At 33.7% G+C, this 23,663-nt stretch overlaps 1 protein-coding gene across 1 annotated transcript in view; it reads left to right on the top strand.

Annotated features, from left to right (window-relative positions):
* Nucleotides 1-23,663, top strand: part of LOC134256686 (intermembrane lipid transfer protein VPS13C-like) — a 41,401-nt gene that overhangs the window by 9,814 nt on the left and 7,924 nt on the right. The window contains exons 16-39 of the mRNA XM_062739367.1: nt 579-731; nt 1,424-1,600; nt 2,410-2,424; nt 5,361-5,480; nt 8,605-8,730; nt 9,077-9,241; nt 10,140-10,262; nt 10,579-10,725; nt 11,029-11,190; nt 11,572-11,729; nt 12,104-12,206; nt 12,531-12,662; nt 13,188-13,274; nt 13,770-13,886; nt 14,229-14,330; nt 14,714-14,812; nt 15,561-15,623; nt 18,059-18,163; nt 19,390-19,539; nt 19,878-20,013; nt 20,174-20,303; nt 21,791-21,920; nt 22,327-22,449; nt 23,014-23,126. Coding sequence (XP_062595351.1) covers nt 579-731; nt 1,424-1,600; nt 2,410-2,424; nt 5,361-5,480; nt 8,605-8,730; nt 9,077-9,241; nt 10,140-10,262; nt 10,579-10,725; nt 11,029-11,190; nt 11,572-11,729; nt 12,104-12,206; nt 12,531-12,662; nt 13,188-13,274; nt 13,770-13,886; nt 14,229-14,330; nt 14,714-14,812; nt 15,561-15,623; nt 18,059-18,163; nt 19,390-19,539; nt 19,878-20,013; nt 20,174-20,303; nt 21,791-21,920; nt 22,327-22,449; nt 23,014-23,126 — 2,936 coding nt within the window. The remainder of the gene's footprint in view (nt 1-578; nt 732-1,423; nt 1,601-2,409; nt 2,425-5,360; nt 5,481-8,604; nt 8,731-9,076; nt 9,242-10,139; nt 10,263-10,578; nt 10,726-11,028; nt 11,191-11,571; nt 11,730-12,103; nt 12,207-12,530; nt 12,663-13,187; nt 13,275-13,769; nt 13,887-14,228; nt 14,331-14,713; nt 14,813-15,560; nt 15,624-18,058; nt 18,164-19,389; nt 19,540-19,877; nt 20,014-20,173; nt 20,304-21,790; nt 21,921-22,326; nt 22,450-23,013; nt 23,127-23,663) is intronic.

Here is a 23,663-nt window from a genome sequence, read left to right as displayed (position 1 = left end):
AATCCAAGTTTTACATAGAAATATATAAGAAAAATCTTTAAAAATCTTCTTCTCAAGAACCACTGGGCCAGAAAAGCTGAAACTTATGTAGAAGCATCCTGGGATAGTGTAGATTCTAAATTGTAAAAATCATGACCCCCAGGGGTAGGGCGGGGCCCAATAGGAAATCCAAGTTTTACAAAGAAATATATAAGAAATATCTTTAAAATCTTCTCAAGAACCAGTGGGCCAGGAAAGCTGAAACTTAGGTGGAAGCATCCTTGGGAAGGGTAGATTCTAAATTGTTCAAATCATGACCCCGGGGGGATTGGGGGTTGGGGGCCACAATAGATATAAGAAGAGGGGAAATCTGGAACTGCATCACAAAAGTTACTCAGGTGAGCGATGTGGCCCATGGGCCTCTTCTTTGTGATATCTGAGTTAATAAGATATCCTTAGTTGTAGATTCTAAATCATTATTTAGTTTCAGATTTTGAATGCCTGTGATATCTGAGTGAAACTTACAAGATATCATTTAATATGATCTAGATCCTGAATCTTTTTGATATCTGGCTTAATGAGTTATCCTTAAATTGTAGATCCTGAACCCTTGTGATATCTCGTTCTACAGTAAAGCACCCCAGGGCAAGGCTCCTCACATGGATATCTCGACATCAGACCTCATACTCAACATATCCCCTCGCACAATACGCACCATCACTCTGATATCTGTCAGTCTGTCCAAGCAAGGCGTAAGCATAAGAGAATGTGCAATTTCTTCAAATATTAACAGAGAATGTCATCTTAAAAAGATATAGTCATATGCCTTGATTTGTAATCTTCACTGTAACAACGCTGTACACCAGTATTTATTGAAGTATTTATCATCTAATATTTTTTAAAATAATTAAGATTGCCCATAAAGATCAGAAACCCAGTATACTGTAAACCATCTTTTATTCGCAACAACATTATTTCACGATTTGCCAGGGGTTAAGTAGTTCGCAACAATTAATTTCAAGCCTTTTTGGAGCTGTTGTTAATAGACACAGAGACTTTAAGGACTGGTTCACGGCAAGAAATATTTGCAATAATGAGGCTCTTGCAAACCTTGTGAAAATTTCTCACACGTGAATAAAAGTTGGTTTACAGTATCATGTTTATAGAGAATAATGGGTATCCCCCAATTTCCCAAAATGTCTCTGTTTTTCCCAATTTTGACTGACCCTGATTATTCCCAAAAAGTGGTGTGAGAGCCATGACTTGTGTACATTTTGTGCAAATGAGGAATCCAATATTTTATTTATATGGTAGTAGAACTTATTTCAGATCACAAAGTATGCGAGTTATGAGAAAGTTCTGTCATGTATCACACTGATGCCTCTAAACTCTTTTTAAAGGGTGCTTTTGCTACTTTATAAAACTATATCCATCTGATTTTTAGACAACGGAAGAAGAAAAGGCCAAGACAAAGATCCCAGCAGATTTGTGGGGAGTAAAGAAAGTGTCGGACTGTAAATTCTGGTTCCTTAAGGAGGCCCAAGTCATAGAGCCTGGGATCATTGAGGACGTGACTCCAGTCCTAGACCTAGAGGAGCAGGAGCAGGCCAGAGGAGAACAGGTAAAGCTGATTGGCTGTAAAAAAATAATGAAAGATTTGATTGGTTAATGAAGGGCAAATAGGCAAGAGGAAAACAGGTAAAGCTGATTGGCTGTAGAATTATAAAGAGAGATTGGATTGGTCAATGAAGGGTATGCAAGAGAGGAAAAGGTAAAAAGCTGATTGGCTAGAATTATGATGAGAAATTTGATTGGACACTGAGGGCAAGCTAAAGGAGAGAAAGTATGAAGCTTATTGGCTGAAAAAAATAGTGCATTTGATTGGTTCGTTGAACCAATCATCATCTTCATGTGAAATTGATTAGCATAAGTGACTTATTAGGGTAAAGTTATAAAGATCTAAGTGATTTTTGAGATGATTGGTGGCAGATTACAATTGAATTAAAGATAAGAAGTAGAATTTTCCAAAACGTTGGGGAGTGGAGGGTATATTTTATTCATCAACTGTGTCCTTTCTTCTTTTTTTCAAATTTCACAGTCTTTAAACAGTGTAAGCCCTCACATCTTTATATTAACTGTTTTATTTATGTTTTGTTTTTCTAACATGTAGATATTTAAACAGAAAAATTAATTTTCACTGTTATATTAATCTTTTGGTTGCGGGTTTTAGAGAAAACTGTATGTGTATTTATTTTAGGATTGTTTATAATCAAATGCATAGATCTGTAGGTCACTGACTATCTGATGTTTAATCATAATACAACATTTGGCAGTGAAAAGAAACAATGTAAAACAAGTACACATACACGCACTGACCCTGAATTTCCCCTATCAGGGTTAATCACACCTCTCTTAATGGTTTCTTTCTAGGTTCATTCAGAAATGGTAATAATGAATGCCTGCATGCATATGGTGTTCCACATACATTTTTTTTACTTTTTATTTCATTTTGGTGTCCCCCGTGCACATTAATTCAGTATTTATCATACCATTCATTCCATTTGTATTGTGTTGATCAATGTCCACTGTATGTGTCACATCATCTTTCATAATAACTATTTCTGAATATTGTTTTTAATGTGCAGTATGTGTCTCCTGTTCTACTCAATACATGATATGAATTCTTATCAACAAATTCCTGGAAATTTTGATAGAAAGTGTTTTTAATTAAAAGGCAAACAAGTCCTCATAAACCATTTCATCTCTCTTATAAAGGATATGGAATGGATCTGTTCCTATCTCAGGCTACATTATGGTCCTTAAGGTCAAGATCTAGTAACTTTAGACTAATTTTTTGTGCTAGATCCATTATGATGTCAAAACCAATTTCAGCTTTCTTTTTCCCCTACTTTAAGGCTTTAGCAAAATTGTGTAGAAAATAAGGTAACTTCATGCATTCAATTTGAAATCCTATGAAAAGTAATTCAGATACCTATATTAAATTTGATATACAGTATTTTAAAGAAAAGGTCAAGGACATACAAATTACTGTTTTCTGAGAGACTGTAGGCAATATGGATACATTCATGGCTGGTTTTCTTAATATTTCATTGAAAATGACAGTTTAAAATATGTTTTTTTCATCTTGTTTACTTACTTACTTATCCTCTCCGTGCCCCTGAGGACGCATGAGGCCGTTCAACAATGAACGCCATTTACGGTGGTCACTGGCAACAACTTGCCCCTCCTTCCAACTGTTCCAGCCCAGTTCTTCCCTTTCTCTCTCAACAGAGCATCGCCAGGTGTTCTTTGGCCGTCCTGTACATCTCTGTGAGAGCTGTTCTAACGTGTGAGTTCTCTTCCCTTCGGAGGATGTGGCCTATCCATCTCCATCTTTTTCTTTTGATAGTGCTTGATAGAGGTATGGATCTTGTTCTTTCATATAGTTGCTGGTTAGTTATTTTTTTAGGCCAGTGTATTTTAAGGATCCTCCTAAGGCATTTTCGGTGGAATGTATCAAGCCTTTCATCATCTTTTTCTGTTGTTCTCCATAGTTCAGTGCAATACAGCAACACAGATAGAATGTTCGTGTTGAAGATCTTAAGTTTGGTCTTTGTGCTGTATTGTGCTGACTTCCATACCTTGGCAAGGGATGCAAAGGCGGTCCTGGCTAAGCCTAGCCTTCTCCCAATGTCTGCCTCGGTTCCCCCAGTCTTGTCCATTGTGGCACCTAAGTAGAGAAATGTTCCAACCTCTTCTGTTTCTTTATCATTCAACCTGATGGCATCCTTCTTCTTCACATTTATTCTCATGCTTTTTGTTTTATTGACGTTAATTTTTAGTCCTGTATATCCTGCAACAGCATGTAATCTCCTGATCTTCTCCTGCATGTCGCTGTGCTTGCTGGAAGTAAGTGCAAGGTCGTCTGCATAATCCAGGTCTTGTTTACCTACAAATTATGCCCCAAAACAGCTTATTTGACCAAGTTAGATTTTAAAAGCATCATTAAATGAACTTATTTTTCAAATTTGATAAATCTGTAGGCATCTTTCATTTTACTAGATCTTGACCTTAAGCCTAACAACTTATCTTCAAAAGAAAGAATTCTTCATCTTAGAAAAATAAATCAAGGGTACAGAGTTTTAAATTTAAAGTATAAACAATTGATTAAATATTAATCCATATATCAAACCTCTTGAACTTGAAAGGACCCAGAAAAAAAAAAAAAACTTCCAAGGTTTGAACTTAAAAATCATTTAATTTGACATATTCATGGTACTGTAATCCAACTGTTATTCAAGACGACTTTATTTCGCGATTTACCAGGGGTAAACTATTTGGCAATGATTAATTTTCGCGATCAGACGTTTTTCGATCTTTTGTATATAGACAGAGAGGCCTTAAGTACCGGTTCGCTGCGAGAAATATTCACGATGATGAGGCTGACGCGAACTTTGTGAAAATTTCTCGCACACTAATAAAAGTTGGTTTACAGTATTCCCAACCTTCAGCATGATATGTGTGCAAGTAATGTATTCCAACTGTATTTATGAAATTTGATAGATATAGACAATTGGCTCAACCTACATGAATCCTGCCTATCCATAGCATTGCCTGTATTTATAATCACAATGTGGCTTTCTCATTATTGTCATATCACTGACAGTCAAGTTTATCAGGAAGTGTTGTTTACATGTACAGTATATATGTTACAAAAGTAGCGATTATTTTTTTTCTTTTGAACATTTTTAATAGAGTCTGTCAGTGACTATATGTAGATTTTAGTGCAGATATAATTCACACTTCTATACCTTTCGTTTTGAATCGTTAAATATTTTTCATAATTATTGGGCAGATCTACATTTCTTGGTCATCTTCTGTAGATATAAGAAGAGACAAAAAAGCACAAAACATGAGTCCACTAGTCTAAGATTAAATTCACGTACAGTGCCGTTTTCTGTTCACTTAGAACATCGCTTTTATTGTTACAGTTAAACCCCCTTCCCCAACAAATGCACGTTAAATCTGATCCACCCTTTGTAAGCCGTTGATGTATGTGTATAAAGCTATGAATCACTCTCTATAATAATATTAGTAATAGGTACTATTTGCTTTCATTTTTTGATTTCTAATAAACACTTTATTTTAGAGCTTCAAAATTTATAATAATGCAAAACATTTTTGAATTTAAACTTGATGAATCAATTTTTTTATTTTATAATAATTTAAAATTTTTAGATTCTGCATTTTTTCATATATAAATTATTTGTTTACCTTAAAAAAGAATGAAATCTACACTCAAAATGATTTTTTTTTTTCATTTCTGGTACTTATATGTGTAACCATGCATTATCTATAAATATTGACCCTGTATATTGCAGCTTATCATGAAGATCCCTAACATCGTAGTGAAGTTAGAGGGCGGGGTTGGTAAGAGAACTGTACCCCTACTGATTGCTGAGATGTCATTTGATGCCCAGGTCAAAGACTGGAGTTCAAAGGTGAGGGGTCATTTTAATGTTATATGATTTTCATGATTAAGGTATGTACCCCCTGTTTATTTAACTTATTCTTTAAACATAATGACTATTATACAGTGGGTCCCGTTTAAACGGATAGTCAGGTTGTCAGAATAGTTTTATCCATATAGCCGAATATTGGAATAGCCGATTGCAATATTTGCCCAACAAACGGCAGATCTACAGTACATAAGTAACAAATTCAACATGGTTGTATTACGTACCTGTACTTTCGTTTTCGTTTGATGAATGTACCAAGTCAGGAAATGAATTATTTCAGGTTTTAATAACAAGTTCAATATGATTTTGTATGAATAATTTGTTTTTAATTGAAGTATGAAACTTATTTTCATCTTTATTTAGCACCAGGCACCTTTTTAAGATACATTCACCCCATTCGTTGATGGCCTCCATGTTAAAAAAAAATTAAGTTGATTGAATACATGACTATATTACGTAAACCATTTTTTTTCCGGATTGCTGATTAATAAATTTAAAAAAATGTTTATTGTTTCATCTTTATCTGTATTTGTATGTCATTTTCAAGCACATAATAGATATATAGGTATATTTATATGGGGTGCATGTGATTTTATTGCAAATCTCGCCTGCAAGTATTACACTGCGGTTGAAATAGCGTTGCCTTGAGTGATGACACTGTTGGATTTGACAATTGAACAATTTGAATCACGGATTGCATTCTATAAAACAAGCGCTTTAATTGGTTGATATGGACCCGCCCACTCTCATGCAGTATCCTTTGCCTTTGTATTGTAAGTTGGAAAGCGTCCAACGGCCTTGTGATGGTCAAAAACTGATGGTGACTTTTTGAACAAAAAAAAAACAAAAAAAAAGACTTACTATGAAATCACTTTATAGCATGTGATATATTCCTATCGCAGACTGTACATGTATATCGTTTGATAACAAACACTAATTTCATTTTTTCCTACATGTAATTCTGCCGATTTTCTATTCACGGCATTTTCAATTTTCGGTGGTGCAAATTGAAAAAGCGTTCGTGCGTAGAAAGCATATCCAGCTAATATCGGAGCACCCGTTGAAAAAATATAAATTCATGTGTGGTAAAACATCGGATTTAATTAAAAGTTTACTGTTTTGTTGTCACGAGTTTCAAAAATACCATGTTTCAAATTTGTGCATACCTATTTTAATTGTCGTCATGGCAATATTTAAACAACCTTTTACGTTAAAATTGCACTGTGAACACATATCCAACTAAATGACCAAGCGCTACCATTTAATAGACAGTCTAATTCTGATAATTTAATTTAATACCCAAGCGAAGTGTCATACTCAAACTGAAAAGTTCACAATTAAAATTTCACGCCGAAAAAATTGAACACAAGCCAATTATCAATGATCAAAATTAACACCCAAGCCATTCATCACTATTGTTATCAAAACATATGTATGTGCCCATGATAACACAGGTAAGAAAAAGCTGGCATGCTTAAAAGATATCCCCTCATTGTTGTAATTTGATAAGTGTATATAAATATGTGTAAAAAAGGATTTTCAACAACATTGACATGTGAACAAAAATTATACTGAAAATCACTATTATAATGAAATTTTTGTGTCAGATTAATTGTTTATCAAACTTTTTTTTCATTTCTTACATAGTAGAAATTATTAATAAATATTTAAAATTTCTTGTGCTCATTATATTTCCAGTTTTGGCATAAGTCATAATTTTGTTTAATTTCTCTTTAAACTTTGTTTTCAATATAAAATTTTGTATTTAAAATACATACAATTTTGCTAACCTTGCATGGAAAATATTTGCAAATAATGAAATAATGTTTATTTTCAAAGTGAGGTTCTCTCTCTTAGAGGAGAGTTAATAACTTCACAACCTTTCAACAGTAAATTATATGACATGTATTCACAGTGATGAATTAATTATTTGACAATTTTAAGATCTGTTTCTTCTGCAACATCTTTGGCATGACATCGATAGCAGCCCAGCTGTTTCTGCTCTTGTTGTGTATAACTTTTCGATGGACTTTTTCATACTCTTGAAGTGTAAAATGTGGGTGTGTTTTGCACATATAAAGAAAAATTAGCCACCATTTGGTTTGACAGTACTTTCATTTGTGGAGGTTATTTATAATGTTTAAGATGTGTTGTAAATTATAAAAACAGTCATTTGTTCGAGAAAATTTCGGAGTAAGAGTCCAGTTTTGAGTCAGACACATTATTTTAATTTTTGTAAATAAGGAAAAATAGGGTCGGCGGAATCGTAAACCAAGAGAAAAAAAAACTTTGGCCTTTTAATAGTTTCCATTCATTTTCTTCACAACCATTGGACATACTGAAATGAAATTTGGTATACAGATATATCAGATGAATATATAGATCAACTTCTGTTTTGGGTACGATCGCACCATTTTTGACAGAGTTATGCCCCTTGGACTTGGAAAAATTCCAATTATTTGCAGTTTCCGTTCATTTTCTTTGGAGAGGTTGCACATACTTAAATGAAATTTAGTATACAGATATATCAAATAAATATCTAGGTCAATTTTGTTTTGGGTTTGGTCACACCGATTTTGACAGAGTTATGCCCCTTGGACTTAGAAAAATTCCCATTATTTGCAGTTTCCATTCATTTTCTTCACAGAGGTTGCACATACTGAAATGAAATTTAGTATACAGATTTATCAGATGAATATCTAGGTCAAGTTCTGTTTTGGGTATGATTGCGCCATTTTTGAGAGAGTTATGCCCTTTTGGACTTTGAAAAAAATCCATTTTGGGGGAGGGGGCATAAGTGTTTTACAAACATCTCTTGTTTTAGCTTGAGATGGAGAATATTTCCATGATGTTAGAGGTAGTCTTCAACAATGAGGAGTTTTTTGATAGCTCTCAGTATTCTCAGTTCTTTGATTATTATTTTAGCTTGAGGTGGAGAGTAACATGAGGTTAGAAGTATCCTCTGTCTGTTAGCTATCAGTACTTTTAGTTCTTTGATTATTATTCACTAGCTTGAAGTCGAGAGTAACATGAAGTTAGAGGTAGCCTTCCATGAGAAGCTTTATGATACCTCTCAGTACTCTCAGTTCTTTGATTATTATTTTAGCTTGAGGTGGAAAGTAACATGAAGTTAGAGGTAGCCTTCTACAATGAGAAGTTGTCTGTCTGGGAATCCCTTGTAGAACCTGTGACAGAGAATGGGAAACTGAAGAAATGGGACCTTGGTTTACAGGTAAGGGAATACTGTAACAGAGAACGAGAAACTGAATTGATAGGACATTGGTCTATAGGTTAGGTGAAATTGAACCAAATGAATAAAGATATGTGACATTGTAGAAATGGGAAACTGAAGATAATTAGATAGTTTGCATCAGAGTTGTGTAAATTTAAGTGAATGAGATTTGATTTGATTGGTTCATAAATGATACAGATTATTTGATTGGCAGATTTTGGTTCATTAGAACTGATACATAAAATTTGACTGGCTGTTTCTGGTTCATTAGAAATGGAACAAAAATTTGATTGGCTGTTTGTGGTTCATTAGCAATGATACATTACATCTGATTGGCTGTTTGTAGGTGCTGAAGAATGATGAACTTGTTCCTGAGGAGGAAGATGAGGATGAGGAATCTAAGAACATTGTGTTACCTCCTCCCAAGATGTCTATCAACATCAAGTCTAACGATCCAATGGAAGTCACCGTAACAAAAACCTGTCTGGAGGTCCTCAATAATTTAGCTAAGGTCTGGATTTATATATGTTAACAGCAAACATGTTTAACAAAATACCGTTTTTCCAACTTTCTAATAGAAAGCTGGAAAAAAAGTATTGTATTGTGTTAATGTAACTGTCCATTTTTTGGGGAAAAACTGACCATTCTTAAAAAAGAATGGACAAATTTCCAAAAAGAATGTATACTTACAGGTAAATTAATGGATTGTTTGGGGAGTTGACTTAACATTAAGCTATAGAGTGGACAAAAGGTTTACAGTGGAGCCTCATTTATTCGGATGCTTTGGTTCCTAGTCAATTTGTCTGGATATGTGAAGCATCCGGATATCTGAATTACCAGTTAAACAAGACAAAATAACTTTTTTAAAAATCCGTTCCGATGAAAAATCTGGTGGATACTGAAGCGTCTGGATATCTGAAGGTCCAATGTACATCACAATCACAGTTTAACACTAAAGCTCTTCAAGTTAACTTAAAGACATCATAATTACGGTAGATGTGAACAAAGTTAACATATGAGAACAAAATTCAGCCAAATTATAGTACCGTGTAATTATTATTATTGGGGGGGGGGGGCAATAACAAGAATAAATTAATATATTGTAAAATTTTCTTGGGGTCAGATTTTTGTTGTTCGAGGAAAAAAAACTCTTGGTTCTTGGGGATTTGATTTCGTGGATGAATAATAGTTTAGTATTGGTGGACATAAATTTGTGGGTCTCTACATTCCCCTAAAACAATCAAAATTAACCCCGGCCCACAAAAATTTGTGATTTCGCAGGAAATGAAGGTGTGCTGAGCCATTGATAACAAATGTACAGTCAGTAGGTAAACTGAGTTGAAATTACTTAAAATGTATACAGTCAAATTCAGTTCTGTCTCTACTTGTATCTGTTGATTATCCTGTAGGCTTTTGGAGATGCATACAAACTGGTGACTCCAGCAGAAGAGGCAGGAAAAGTTCTCTCCCCTTACGTCATAAACAACCACACAGGGATTACTGTCACTCTGAAACTGGACAAGGATTTTGAGGTTAGTCTTAAAAAAAACCTCTATAATCCAAAATTTGAATTTTAGGTAAATTTTGGGGTTATTTCTTGATTTTTTTTTTAATAACTAATTGGCAGAATTAAAATATTCTGATTTACAGCCAAAAACAAATGTTACATACTTGTAAGTTGCAAGGATGTTTTAAAAAAAAAATTGACCATTGATAATTTTTATTATGTATACCTGTTTGTAATGAGCAGTTTTGCCTTATTATGATTTTTTTTTTAATTTAAAAAGCCTTAGTCCTGGTGAATATTTTCGCCTGATGAACCTGTTGTTGATTTTTTTTTTTAAACAGATGCCGGAGGAAGCTAAGAATGATAAACTAATGCTGGAGTCAGGGAATTCCCTCCCACTATACGGCAGGAAGAAGGCGGTCCTCAAACGCCAGGCCTCCGTCATCAAGGCCACGCAGGAAGGCGACGAGAAAAAGTTCATATTCCAGGTCAATATAAATATTTATCAACCTTGTGTTTTCATGCATTTAATGTGTTTAATAATGAAAATACCAAAAGATTAGTGTAGGTGTAAAGATACTCTCAAAAGTATTGAATCATCTTGATATATTTTTTTTTTCCATTCTGGAGATAAGAATTTTTTGAGTTTACTTTAATATTTTAAATTTTATCTGTTCCTCAAATGAGATGCTCAATGTAAATTAATTATATTTTAAAATTGAATTTTTTTTTAACTTTAATAATTTTATTTTTCAATACATGTCAACATTTTTAATTAATAATTGCTATAGATTGAAAAATTCAATGCTACAAGAGAGGTAACTATCAAGCGAACAGAGAATCGTTACTATCCAGTCAACCATAAGACTTACCCTGGGGACGTGTGGGCTGTGGTCTGTAGTACCGAGGCTCCCATTGGTCAGAAAATCATCAATCTACGCTCCATCGTACAGGTAAGGTCCTTATCATGACTTCTTTGACACAAATATGACTATTAGGTGAAATTGGTCTTTTACATGTGTGTGTGTATTTTCATGAAATTTTAATTTGATACCAAAATAGGTCTCGTTTTTATAACTGGTTTGCATATGATAAGCAAATTTCAAATTACATGTATTATAAAATATTTCTCAATGATGTATTTTTTTTTTATATTTTGAAGGATTTTTCTTCTAATGATTATTATTTGAGCCAAAAAAAAAACCATTTAATTTGACCAAAATTTAAAATAATAAAGATTTCGTCAATATGAACAAGATAGATACCACATTCATTGTAGATTAATGACTTTTGTCAAAAAAATTATAATTTATAAATTTATTTTTGATTACCAGATGAAGAACAATTTGCCTCACGCTGTGGAGATATTTTCCCGTGCTGAGAAGACTGAGACATCGTGTGGTACAGTACAGCCGGGGGATGTGTTTAACGTCCCTCTCCCCGCAGTATACACGCCCGACGGACAGTTCCTACTCAAACCAATTGTCAAAGAGTGAGTCTTTTGTCTGAGTGGTTTATATCATAAAAGTGGAGTTTTTAGTGAGACTGAAACTTTGCAATATTTAATTATCAAAAATATTGGACTTGTATAATATACATGTTTTTAGTGCGAAATAATCTTAGCAATGACGTCAAAAAATATTTTTTTTTTAAATTGAGAGGAAAAAAATTGTTAGAGATGTTTAATTTTAAACAGAACTCTCGCTAATAATGCCAATTTATATCCTTGATAAAAGTTTTGTTTTTACAGTACTCAATTCACAAATTGCGTTATTGAGCATAATAAAGTGATAATTGAAAAAAAAGGGGTTTAAAATTAAATTCAAATTTAAAAATTGATGTTGACTTGGTATTAAATCTTTACAGTTGTGATACATCTAAAGTCCCGATATCATGGAGGACAGCTGAGGCCAATCCTAAGGTTTATGTACCCTGTCCTTTCAAAAATGGATCAGACTACATTATCAGTGTATGTATAGTGTTAAAGAGTTGCCCCCCTTATTTAAATAGTTTAATCTTTGAGAAGAATACAAGATACCTCACAATATATACAAATCAATTTCTATTTGAAATAAGACATCAAGATTCAAGTTGAATCTATTAAATCTGAATCTTATATACTGATCTCTTTATTTATTATGATGTAAATTTAAGCTGTTTAACATTTACCATGTAATCAACAAATAAGCTACTTTCAAAGACCCTTTTATACATTTCATTTTAATTTGTTTATGCATTACATAGTTACCTATCTGTACATTATGTTACCTATTTTATTTTTTACTTTACACAGGTGAGGTCGGAGGTAATTAACGTTTACTATGATGAGACTAACGAGCTGTCGGCTAAGACGTACTTGTTTCACCTGTCTCCTAGCATTGTGTTCCACAACCTCCTCAACATACCTGTCACCTTCCTTCTGGAGGTAAGACCCGAAATTGATTATCACATTAAAAAAAAAATGAAGAGGAGGGATTTTTTTTTTTTTTTTTATTACCAAAAATAGTTTTTATTAAAGTGTAGATAAGAAATGCATTTGGGAATTTTGTTATTGCAATTTGAAAATCTGTGATTAAATCTAATTTAAACATGATTTTTTTTAATTTCAAATTTTTGTCAATCTTATTGTTAGGCTTCATATAATTTAGATATTCTTGATGTTTTAAAAGTTATGGATTGCTAACTTTGAGTTTACTGACATTTCTTACATAAAGTTACATTAATAACATTAAAAATACGTTGATAACATTTACTATAGAATATATATTGAGTTACATTAAGTTACATTGCTTGAGTTACTTTGATTTCATTGAGAAACATTGTAAGATACATTGAGTTACATTGATGACATTAAGTTACGATCACTTGATAACATTGAGATAACTGATTACATTGAGTTACATTGAGATGCATTTATTACATTGCATTACATTGATCACATTGATTACAGGGGATGGAATCAGAGGTTTCTCTTGGCAGGGGAGAGAGCAAACCTTTGCTTCATGCCATGCCAGGAAAATCCCACATAGAGGTCAGGGTATGTATCAAAAGAGGGAAAAATCCCACATAGAATTCAGGGGGGGGAACTGTCAATTTAAATACTGTATACAGGGTTATTTTCGCCCCGTGTTATTTTCGCCCTTCCACATTCGGAAACAAGTTTGCCCCGTTTTAAATTCGCCCAGAAAGATTTTTGCTTAAGACATTAAATTGTTTACTTTAGATTCGCCCCGTTATAAATTCGCCCACTTCCTACGAGGGCGAAAGGGGCGAAAATAAAACGGGAGCGAAATTTTCCCTGTATACAGTACAATTAATAATTTTCAGTATTGTAACAAATATTTTTCATTAACAATGTCTTTTGTGAGTCAATATACATTTCTATATAGCAGTTGTTAAATAGAAATATGCACTATGACACTTCTGATTCAGTTTTCTTTTTCCTAGAATAAAAGTAATATGCTTCTCAATCTGAACTTGATAGACATCTCCTTTAACTTCCACATTTTAAACTTTTAAACTGTTTCTACAGATACCCCTTTATCAGGACTTGGAGTGGCATGGGACACAACTCCTGTCTACCGAGTTTCCCGAGCTCTCCATGTGGACGTTTAATGCTGTTTTCAAAGGTCCCCAGATGATTTCATTGGTGAGTTGTGACATGCATATCAGCGGTCATAAGTTTTCATAATAGTAACAGTTACAATAAATTTATTTAGTCTTGAGCTTCTCCCAATGTTGAAAATTGTGCATATGTTTGCACATGGATTATTTTTTTTTTCTTTTCAAGAACATATTTTTAGGCTGCTTTGTAAAAATGCTCAAAAATGTCTGTGTGTTGGCCATAAATATGGTATTTTATTTTTAAAAAATAATTTTGAGAGATTTTTGGGCTCCTCTGTACAGAAAATGAAGTAAGTCCAGACATGGATCTGAAAAGTCCTTATATCTCATCTATTTTATATTAAGTAAATTTTGTTTTTATTGACAGATTTTAGGACTCCACTGTAAAGAGAATGAAGGATCTCTAGACATGTCTGTATACAGTCCTTATTGGATGATTAACAAAACAGGAAGGACTCTCATGTACAAGGTAGGGAATTTAGAACTACTCTGTATTAGTCTGAAAATAAGGAATTTATTTTGAACTACTCTGTATTAGTATGAAAATACGGAATTCATTTTGAACCACTCTGTATTAGTCTGAAAATAGGGAAATTTTTTTTGGACTACTATGTAGTATTTTGAAAACAAGAAATTTATTTTGAACTACTTTGTAGTATTCTGAAAATAGGGATTTTCTTTTGGGATATCCTGTAGTATTGTGAATTTGGGCTATTCTATAGTTCAAGGTACTGATTTTGGACAAGTCTGTAGTAGAATGTACTTTTTTGAATACAAAAGATGACAATTTCGAAAAACAAAGGCTGAGCCTAAGCTAAAAGTGAGTTTAAAAATTACGTTTTATTTTTTCAGGGGAGTGATTCTGATGAAGTTATTGAACATTCATCAGAGAAACAAGAAGTGGCTTTTTTCTCCTTCAGACCGAAAACCTGCCTCGAGGGAAAGAAAAAGGTAACTTATTTTTTGTTTAAAAAATGTTAATTACTTATGATAGCTCATTCATGTAGACAAAAATATTAATCCTGCTCCAATCTTTGATAAGAATAAGTCATAGGGCTGTTTCTATTGTCAGTTGATAGAATAAACAAACTTTTAATGAAATGACAGGGAGGGATGCTTTGTTATAAGGGTAATTCCTTATATTTGTTAAGTTTATGATATATTTAGAAGTCACGGGGTTAAAAATCACTTTGTTGTACATTTGTCAGAAACATTTTCAGTATAAATCCTGTTAAAATCTGTAGTAGGAAAAGGATTGTAGGAACGAATGAGATCATTTGTATATAATTATGCCTACAACAATCATTTATGACTTCTAGATTTACAATTGTTTTTATTTTAGAAAGACATGTCCTCCTTGGTATATGTTCAGTTAAACCACTTTTGAAAACTCCATTGATTAATTATGATTTATTATTATTTCCTACAGGATTTGTTTGTTCATTTTGTTCTTTTGCCATCCTTTTTAAACCAAAAATGATGGAAATTAAAATTTTGTTTTTTCTCATTTTATTTATTCCTGTCCTTTATACATGTTTGGGTAGCACTTTTCAGTCTTTTGATCACATATGCAGTAAAAACACAGTTGGTAAAAAAGGCAAAGGACAAAATATGCTTCTTGTACACAGCTTCTTGCTAAATAAATGGTTTTTACTTGACCGTCATGAAAATAAAATCATAACTGTGTTTGTAAACAAAGGATGTTAAACCAGAGAAAGAAGGGAAGGCCAAGAAAATTAAAGAATGGCGACAAGTCGGTAAAGTAAGTGGCCTAATAGATGTGATTCACTGCTGTGTGAAGTAGAGTTACTGCCCCTTTTTTCTTTGTGATTAGGAGTTAGCTCCCCTTTCTGTCAAGTTGTATGTAGCACATTTACAAGCTTTTATAATGAAATGGTTATGATTCTAAGTTAATGCCATTGGGAGACAGTGCTTTCCCTTGCATTTCAATTCGCTTCATAGGCTGCCATGTTAGTCATGTGATCAATTGCTATTGGTTTTCATTTTATTTTACAAATAGCCATAGTTTATACTAGCTTTTAGAATAACACAATGTTAGAAAATTTTCCATAATTTAAGTTATCCTAAGGCTTATTTTTAAGTTGTATTTGATATGATGTCTTTATTTGTTGTTTGCTTTCTTCCCAACTTTTGAATTTATTTGATTAATAATGATGATGAAAACGTGTCAATTTACAGATCTGAATCATTTCACCTTCTTGAAACATTTTAAATTAACGCAAGTTCAACTTTAAGGATTTCAAGAACAAAACCAAAATTTAGCCATTATTATAAATTTTACTTGTTCAGCAGTATTGTGGGAATACCGTATAACGGGTGATTTTTACTGCTGTAAATTTTTACGAATTTCTGTTGAAATAGGGTGATTTTATTTTTTACGCCTTAAATTTTTACGAATTGAGCCTCTCCGTAAAAATTAAAATCATCAGAGGTGAAGTTCCAGATCAATGTTTAAGCATTTTGAACGCGTTAACATACAGATACGTGTTTTAAATGTCTGGACAATCCGATGTAAAATAAAAACGTGTTCCCGTGATAACAAGTGTCGATTCCTTATGTGATATGTTTTTTCATTTAAATACCTTTATATATCACATGCCCTGAATTTATTCCTTTGTCAATTAACATGTTCATGCATCATTATTGTTGCGCACCACGTGCCCGTCTTCATTTTAATGAAAACAAAGAGAGACAACTCAAGCCATCATGATTAAGTTGACAGAATTACAGGGGACACGGATTACGATGCATTAAAATGTCGAAGTTTTTACTGGAAGCAAATAAAAAGAAAAAAGGGTCAAAGTCTTGAAAAATGGATATATCGTTATGAATATGCATTGGTATGTATTTTCGTTCTCTTGCTCCGTGATTTATTTTCTTCGGGAGATCGGCATGTGCACATGTACTCCAGCATGCTAGAGGTTCACGGCGAGATACTTTTGACTTGGCGTCCGAGGTATATAAGGAGCGAAGGGACGTTAACCGAGGCTCTTACTTGTAGGAGTAGTGCACATGGTGTAGGGACCCGGGTCTAGTCTTCATTCATGGATACTTGGAATGAAGTACTTAGGATTTAAGCGCATCGTGACAGTAAATAACACTTCTACCGTGTTAATTACCGTTTATTACGTACATTGCGTGGACTGATTAACAATACAGACCGAATACACATTGAATATGGATTTACTACAGGATTTTTAACTAACTGAACTGGCGCATGCCCAAAGGGGTTAGTCGACACCCGGCGGCGACTAACCCCTTTGGGCATGCGCCAACTAACCCAGTAAAAATTCATCTAACCCCTGCCAGTACATGCAACCTTGTTAACACCAAAAAATAAACAAACACAACAATAAATAAACAAACAAATACCAAGCAAATAAACAAAAAAGAAGAAATAATTAACAGAAAATAGAATAACTTATTTAATGAGTTTATAAACAAAATCTTTACCCAAATACTCACAAAATATGCAGAGATCTAACGTCTAAGGCAACATTTTTTTCTACTGAGCTACAAATACATATAAGGAGACTTAGTAGCTCATTTTTTTTTAATTCTTTAAATTCCGAATGAAATAATTATTCCGAGTTGAAATAATACCCTGTTATAATATGTTCAAAATTAAGGCGAGGCATTTTTTTTACTTCTGTGAAATTTTACGTGTTTAAATTTTACGGGTTTATAAAACTCGTAAAAATTAGTAAAAATTAGCAGCACTTAAAAAATACCCGTTATACGGTATTAAGAGAATTAACTGTTTACTCTCTAAATAGCCAATATAATTAATTTGTTACATGTAATAAATGCTTTTCACACCATGCAGTTTTATATTCACTATTTTGCTTTTCTCTTAATAATTTCTTTTTAGTTTTGCATTCCATGTCTTGCTTAGAATTAAGTAGAATGGAAAAAAAATGACTTCATACCTACATGTAGAAGAAAAAAAGTTCCAGTTTTGCCTTGTTGAAAGCTAAAATTTTGACAATTTACTGTTACATCTATAAAGTATGGTCATTATTAACAATATTTGTGCAGATTGTTAAGAATAAAAAATACTGAATTGTTTTGAAGTGACCACTGTAGTAAGTTAATCAAGTAATAATTTTTATGACAAAAGAAATAATGTATTGATGTATGTAAATGAAGGTTTCTTTTTTACCTTTGTATGGTTAGGCCTCACTTAAGACTATAGACACGGACTGGTCTGATAAATTCTCTCTGGACACGGTGGGGAGCTCTGGAACGGTCCAATGTAAAACAAAGACCAGGACGTACGAGGTATGGAATATTCATATCTAGCATGAAACTCAAGATCTGATTGGTAATGTTATCTTCCCACTATCAGGATTGGCGCCACAATTGAAATTGGAGACTTGAACGTGGACAAATTGTAATGATCGTATCAAACCAAAAAAAAATTGTGTTCACTCATGGCTATCATGTTGATTGTGAAATTTTTTTGACTGTCAAAAATTTTTCTATGATTAACACGATTAGATTTTAATCGTTATTGCATCAAATCGCATTACATCGTAACTAACCTCAGCTGCATTATAAGTTATAAGATCCTAGTATCTCCTTCTGAACCTGAACCCGTTCAATCAGAGGCAACATCGGTGGAAAAAAATAAAAAAGATAAGAAAACAGTGATACATGTACTGCTGCTTTTGCTCTACTTTGACAGCAATACCATATGAACATAGTAACACTAGAAATACCACATTCATAATGTATCATCAACCTCAACTTCTGCCATTATTATAATTGATTGTAAGTTTATGTTTTGTTTACTTTTTAATAAATAAAATATAATGGACTTGGTATAGCTAGATTTTTATATTTTTGTTGGGGTACAATCTTAGCTCAGTGCGTATTCTATCTTGATCATGATCCTGAAAGACATTGCAATGAATGTGATAATCTATAGCACATTAGCGCAAGAGTGTGCGATGAATGTATTATTTCAGAAGAGTACGCATTAAAACGTAGAAGATCGTTTCTTATTGAGAACTCGGATCATGATTTCGTGACAGATCGAGGTCTTTTTATCAACTAAATCTTGATTATCCTATTGGAACGTAATTCATCTTATCTGTACGATAGTCAGATCGTCAGAGATCCCATCACATGAAATTTATCCATTATGGCCATAGCGCATAAAAGCATAACAAAACATATGAAAATGCACCTATGTGCATCTCTTCGTATCTTGACATAAAATTCAGTAAAAACTCTGTGATTAACTACGATTGATCAATCATGACATGCGTAACTGACTGCACGACAGTGAGAATGTAGCATAGGCTGATTTGATTGGTACATTATATCCTATCTAACTTGTAACATGTGATCTGATTGGTAAGCAAGAGGGTACGATAGATTTCCATACACTGGTCTTCGGGAAATCTTGCTACTTGGTTATATAATAGATTGAATTAGCTAGAATCAAATGATTTTTTTTTATGAATTTGATGTGTCAGTTAAAGTGAGCCATTTTATTGTAGTTTGGAGTTAAGATTCGCCTGTCAAGCTCTGGGTTGACTAAGATCTGTACGTTTACCCCACTTTACATGCTTCTGAATACCTCAGAGGTGTCACTACTTTGTGCCGAGGTGACAAAAGAGGAGGAGTGGATAGAAGTGCCTCCTAAATCTGTAAGTCAATACAGAATCAAAGATACTGTAAGTCATTTTAATTCCACAGTGTTAAAATTGCACGATTTCCCAAAAAGTACCATTCGCGATAGTTTTAATTTCACGCAACAAGAAATTAATTTAAAGTTTATATAAGCATAAAAACATTTAATAAAACTAATTTTAGTATTCATAATTGGATTTAATTCGTGCAAAACTAATAAATCGCGAATATTGTGAAATTAAAACCATCATGATTATTTGCCAATCTACAATATATGGTGTATCACTTGTAATTTCAAAAAAATTAAAAAAACATTTCCTCTCATCTCACAATCTCTTTAACTTTTGTATTTTAGTGTCTGCCATTTTGGCCAGTGCAGTCTGGGAAGGAAATGACGATGAAGGCTAAAGTTAAAGATTCAGCGTACAGTACGATACCATTCTTATTCAACAAACCTCACACCACCCTGCTGAGAGTGGACGAGGAAGTAGGTTACTTCTGGAAACACCTGTACATATATTTGTTATGCATTGATCAGCATTTGTTGCATTAACTTTTGAAGTATTTCTTAAGCTATAAATATTAAAAACTTGCATGTTTATGATTTATAGAAAGTTTATTTATTGTGTTGATTTTTAAATTCATAGGTAGGGGGGATAAATGCTGAATGTCAGGTGACTGAGGCTGCCACGGTAACGACCTTGACCACATACAAACCTGGCATGGCGACTGTCCTCTTGGTCAACAGTACAGACAGCTGTCCTGTCAAGTTCAACCAATGGTAGGTAGACAAGATCAAGGTCAACCAGTGTTAGTAGTCAAGTTTAACAAATGGTAAGTAGTCAGCATATGCATTGCAAATCAAGTACTCATTTTTTCAGTACATATGAGGGTTGATCCAAAAGTAATGTCACAACTTTGATAAAATTGCTATAAATTGACGTAAAGCAACAAAATTATACATGACGGATGCTTTATTTATTTCAAATCAGACCTGAAAAATTCAAAGAAATATGATGTATACTTTTCAAAATATTGGATTTTAAACAATGTGTGTTTATGGTAGTCACCATACCTAAATATAACGTCATATGACAGATACACACCATCATACTTTTAAGCGTTTCTCCTTTGTTTCATTAAAAAATATTTGTGAATCGCAAACACTTTCACCAATTCCACTTTCTTTAAGAATTCTTGGTACCATTATACACTTACTCTTTTCATAATTAAGCCCTCTGTCAAAATTTTTTGAACAGTAGCATAAGACAAACTTAAAAATTCACATGTCACTCTATACGTCTGTATTTTTTGACAATGTCAGACACCACTGAACATTTCCGTCCGATCTCCTATCTTTCAGTATCATTGTCCTCTGCTAATCATTCAGAGACCAATCACCCTCCCAAAATTGCTGAAACCATCTATTAAGATGTCTCTTATTTACATTCTTTATTCTTTTAGTCTGATTGATTAACGAAAATGTTGCTAGTGATGATTCCCATATTTTGAACACAAATGCGTTAAAACTCGTCGAGCCTTTTTTCCCCATTTCAACAATCCGTTTATTCAATTCAACAGAGTAAAACAACAATGTTTATGATCAGAAATACCAATGCCATCATTTAATTTTCAATCAAAGACTAGGAAATGATGAGAATTGTGTCTTTAAAAAATTTGGGAGATTAGGTGCTTTTTTAGAATCTTTTTTAAAATGTGTTTTACTTTATCTTTTTTATTCTAAGAAAAAATACCCTTTAAAACGTGATGTTCTGTTGTGATGTGGCAACACCCCCTATGCTTTATGTTTTAAACATCTATAAAATAAATTTAAATCAACATTATTAAATTAAAATTTCAATGTTAATTAGATTTATATTTGTGCATCTTTTGGTATTTTGTATTTGATAATATGATTCCAAATACATAAGATATGGACACTGTGACATTACTTTTGGATCAACCCTCGTAACTGTGCTTAGGTGAGTGAAAATTTTAAAAGTAAAAAAAAATAAATTCTGCTGACAGGGGCAAATATTGTCACAACTGATTTTGATTTCTCTTTTCAAAATTTTACTCACTGGCTATAAAGCTAGTTATGAAATGGAGAGAGAGAAAAATAGAGATATGACCTATTTAAAAAAAAAATTATTCAAAAAATTTGGTGAGGAATATTAAAAGGACAGGTTTGTTTTTACTTTTGTATGCACATTTATTTTGTCTATAAGAGTCAAAGGTCAATGAAAGAATTTTTTCCTATTTTTCCAGTGGAGAGAAGTCTGCCCACACCCTGAATCCTAATGAGGCCGTCCTGTACACCTGGGAAAACGCGGTCAAGAAGAGAGAGCTGGAGTGGAGTTCTGGGGAAGTCAAAAACCAGAAAACTAACCTCATACAGGTGAATAAATGTTACATTAACCTCATACAGGTGAATAAATGTTATATTAACCTCATACAGGTAAATAAATGTTATATTAACTTCATACAGGTAAATAATTAGTATATTAACCTCATACATGTTATACTGTAATTGTATTATATTTGGCATGTACGATATTTGGCAGAAATGGAATTTTCAACTATTTACCGTAGATTTGATTTAGCGCAATCTGAATGTGCTAGGTATACCTGTATGATATACAAGGCATTTAGCGATGTACTTGATTTAGCGGACTCTGCTTACCGCCAAAATCGCTAATTAGAATACACCGCTAAATGTAATACATTTACAGTATTCAGTAAGGTAACAAATACCCTCCAGGTAATTTTTTAGGATGACACTGTAGATTTCCTTTTCTTTGCAGGATGGTACCGGGAGTTTCTTTAAGGACTCTGACACTAAGATTTACTGGGTGTCATTTCTGGATGGACTTCAGAGAATCCTGCTGTTTACAGAAGATCTGGCTGTGGTGATCAACGCTCAGGAGGTACAGCCTTAACTCTGTAACAAAACATGACATTGACTCAGTTCAATGGTCAAAAGATATGGCCTTAACTTTTTACATGACATGATATTGACTGTTCAGTGCTCAGGAGGTACGGCTCTAACGCTGTAAGAAAACATGACATTGACCATTCAGTACTCTGTTGTTACATCTTAACTTTGCATAAAAAAACATGACCTTGACTGAAGAATGCTAAGGTATATTTGCTGTTCAGATCCTAGGAGAAACCACCTTAAGTTAACATAGTAAAATTGCATGACCCTCTCTGTTAAATGATCAGGAGGTACTACCTTAATTCTGTAACAAAACATGAATTTGAATGTTCAATATGCAGGATGCATGACCTTAATGTTGTAAAGAGTAGGTGAAGGACTGAAGGTGACAGAAACCAGTGCGACTTGCATTTTTCTGAAAATCAGAAAATCTCACTGCAAATTATCACATGCTAGGAGACTGGTAGATGTTTATATATTTACCTAATGTCAAGGTAGTCTTACAGACAGAGATTATGCAGTAATGAAGTCCTTGTTTATTTATAACTTGTAGGCTGGAGAGCTGGAGAGAATAGAACAAGAGATTAACCTGTCTCTTCAGAGTGTGGGCGTGTCCCTGGTCAACGACATGACGCAGACCGAGGTCGCCTTCCTGGGAATCACAAGGTAATGTCTATACACCTGTACAGGTATACACCCTACAGAGTGTGGGCGTGTCTCTGGTCAACGACATGACACAGACCGAAGTCGCCTTCCTGGGAATCACAAGGTAATGTATACACACCTGTACAGGTATACATCCTACAGAGTGTGGGCGTGTCCCTGGTCAACGACATGACACAGACCAAGGTCGCCTACCTTGGAATCAAAAGGTAATGTCTATACACCTGTACAGGTATACATCCTACAGAGTGTGGGCGTGTCCCTGGTCAACGACCTGACACAGACCAAGGTCGCCTACCTGGGAATCACAAGGTAATGTCTATACACCTGTACAGGTATACACCCTATAGAGTGTGGGCGTGTCCCTAGTCAATGACACGACGCAGACCGAGGTCGCCTTCCTGGGAATCACAAGGTAATGTCTATACACCTGTACAGGTATACATCCTACAGAGTGTGGGCGTGTCTCTGGTCAACGACACAACACAGACTGAGGTCGCCTTCCTGGGAATCACAAGGTAATGTCTATACACCTGTACA

The sequence above is a fragment of the Saccostrea cucullata genome, unplaced genomic scaffold, assembly GCF_032062105.1.
Source record: "Saccostrea cucullata isolate Sc308-1 unplaced genomic scaffold, CSIRO_AGI_Scuc_v1 ctg925, whole genome shotgun sequence".
In the NCBI taxonomy this organism is placed as follows: Eukaryota; Metazoa; Mollusca; class Bivalvia; order Ostreida; family Ostreidae; genus Saccostrea; species Saccostrea cuccullata.
This window is presented reverse-complemented; position numbering and strand designations above follow the sequence as displayed.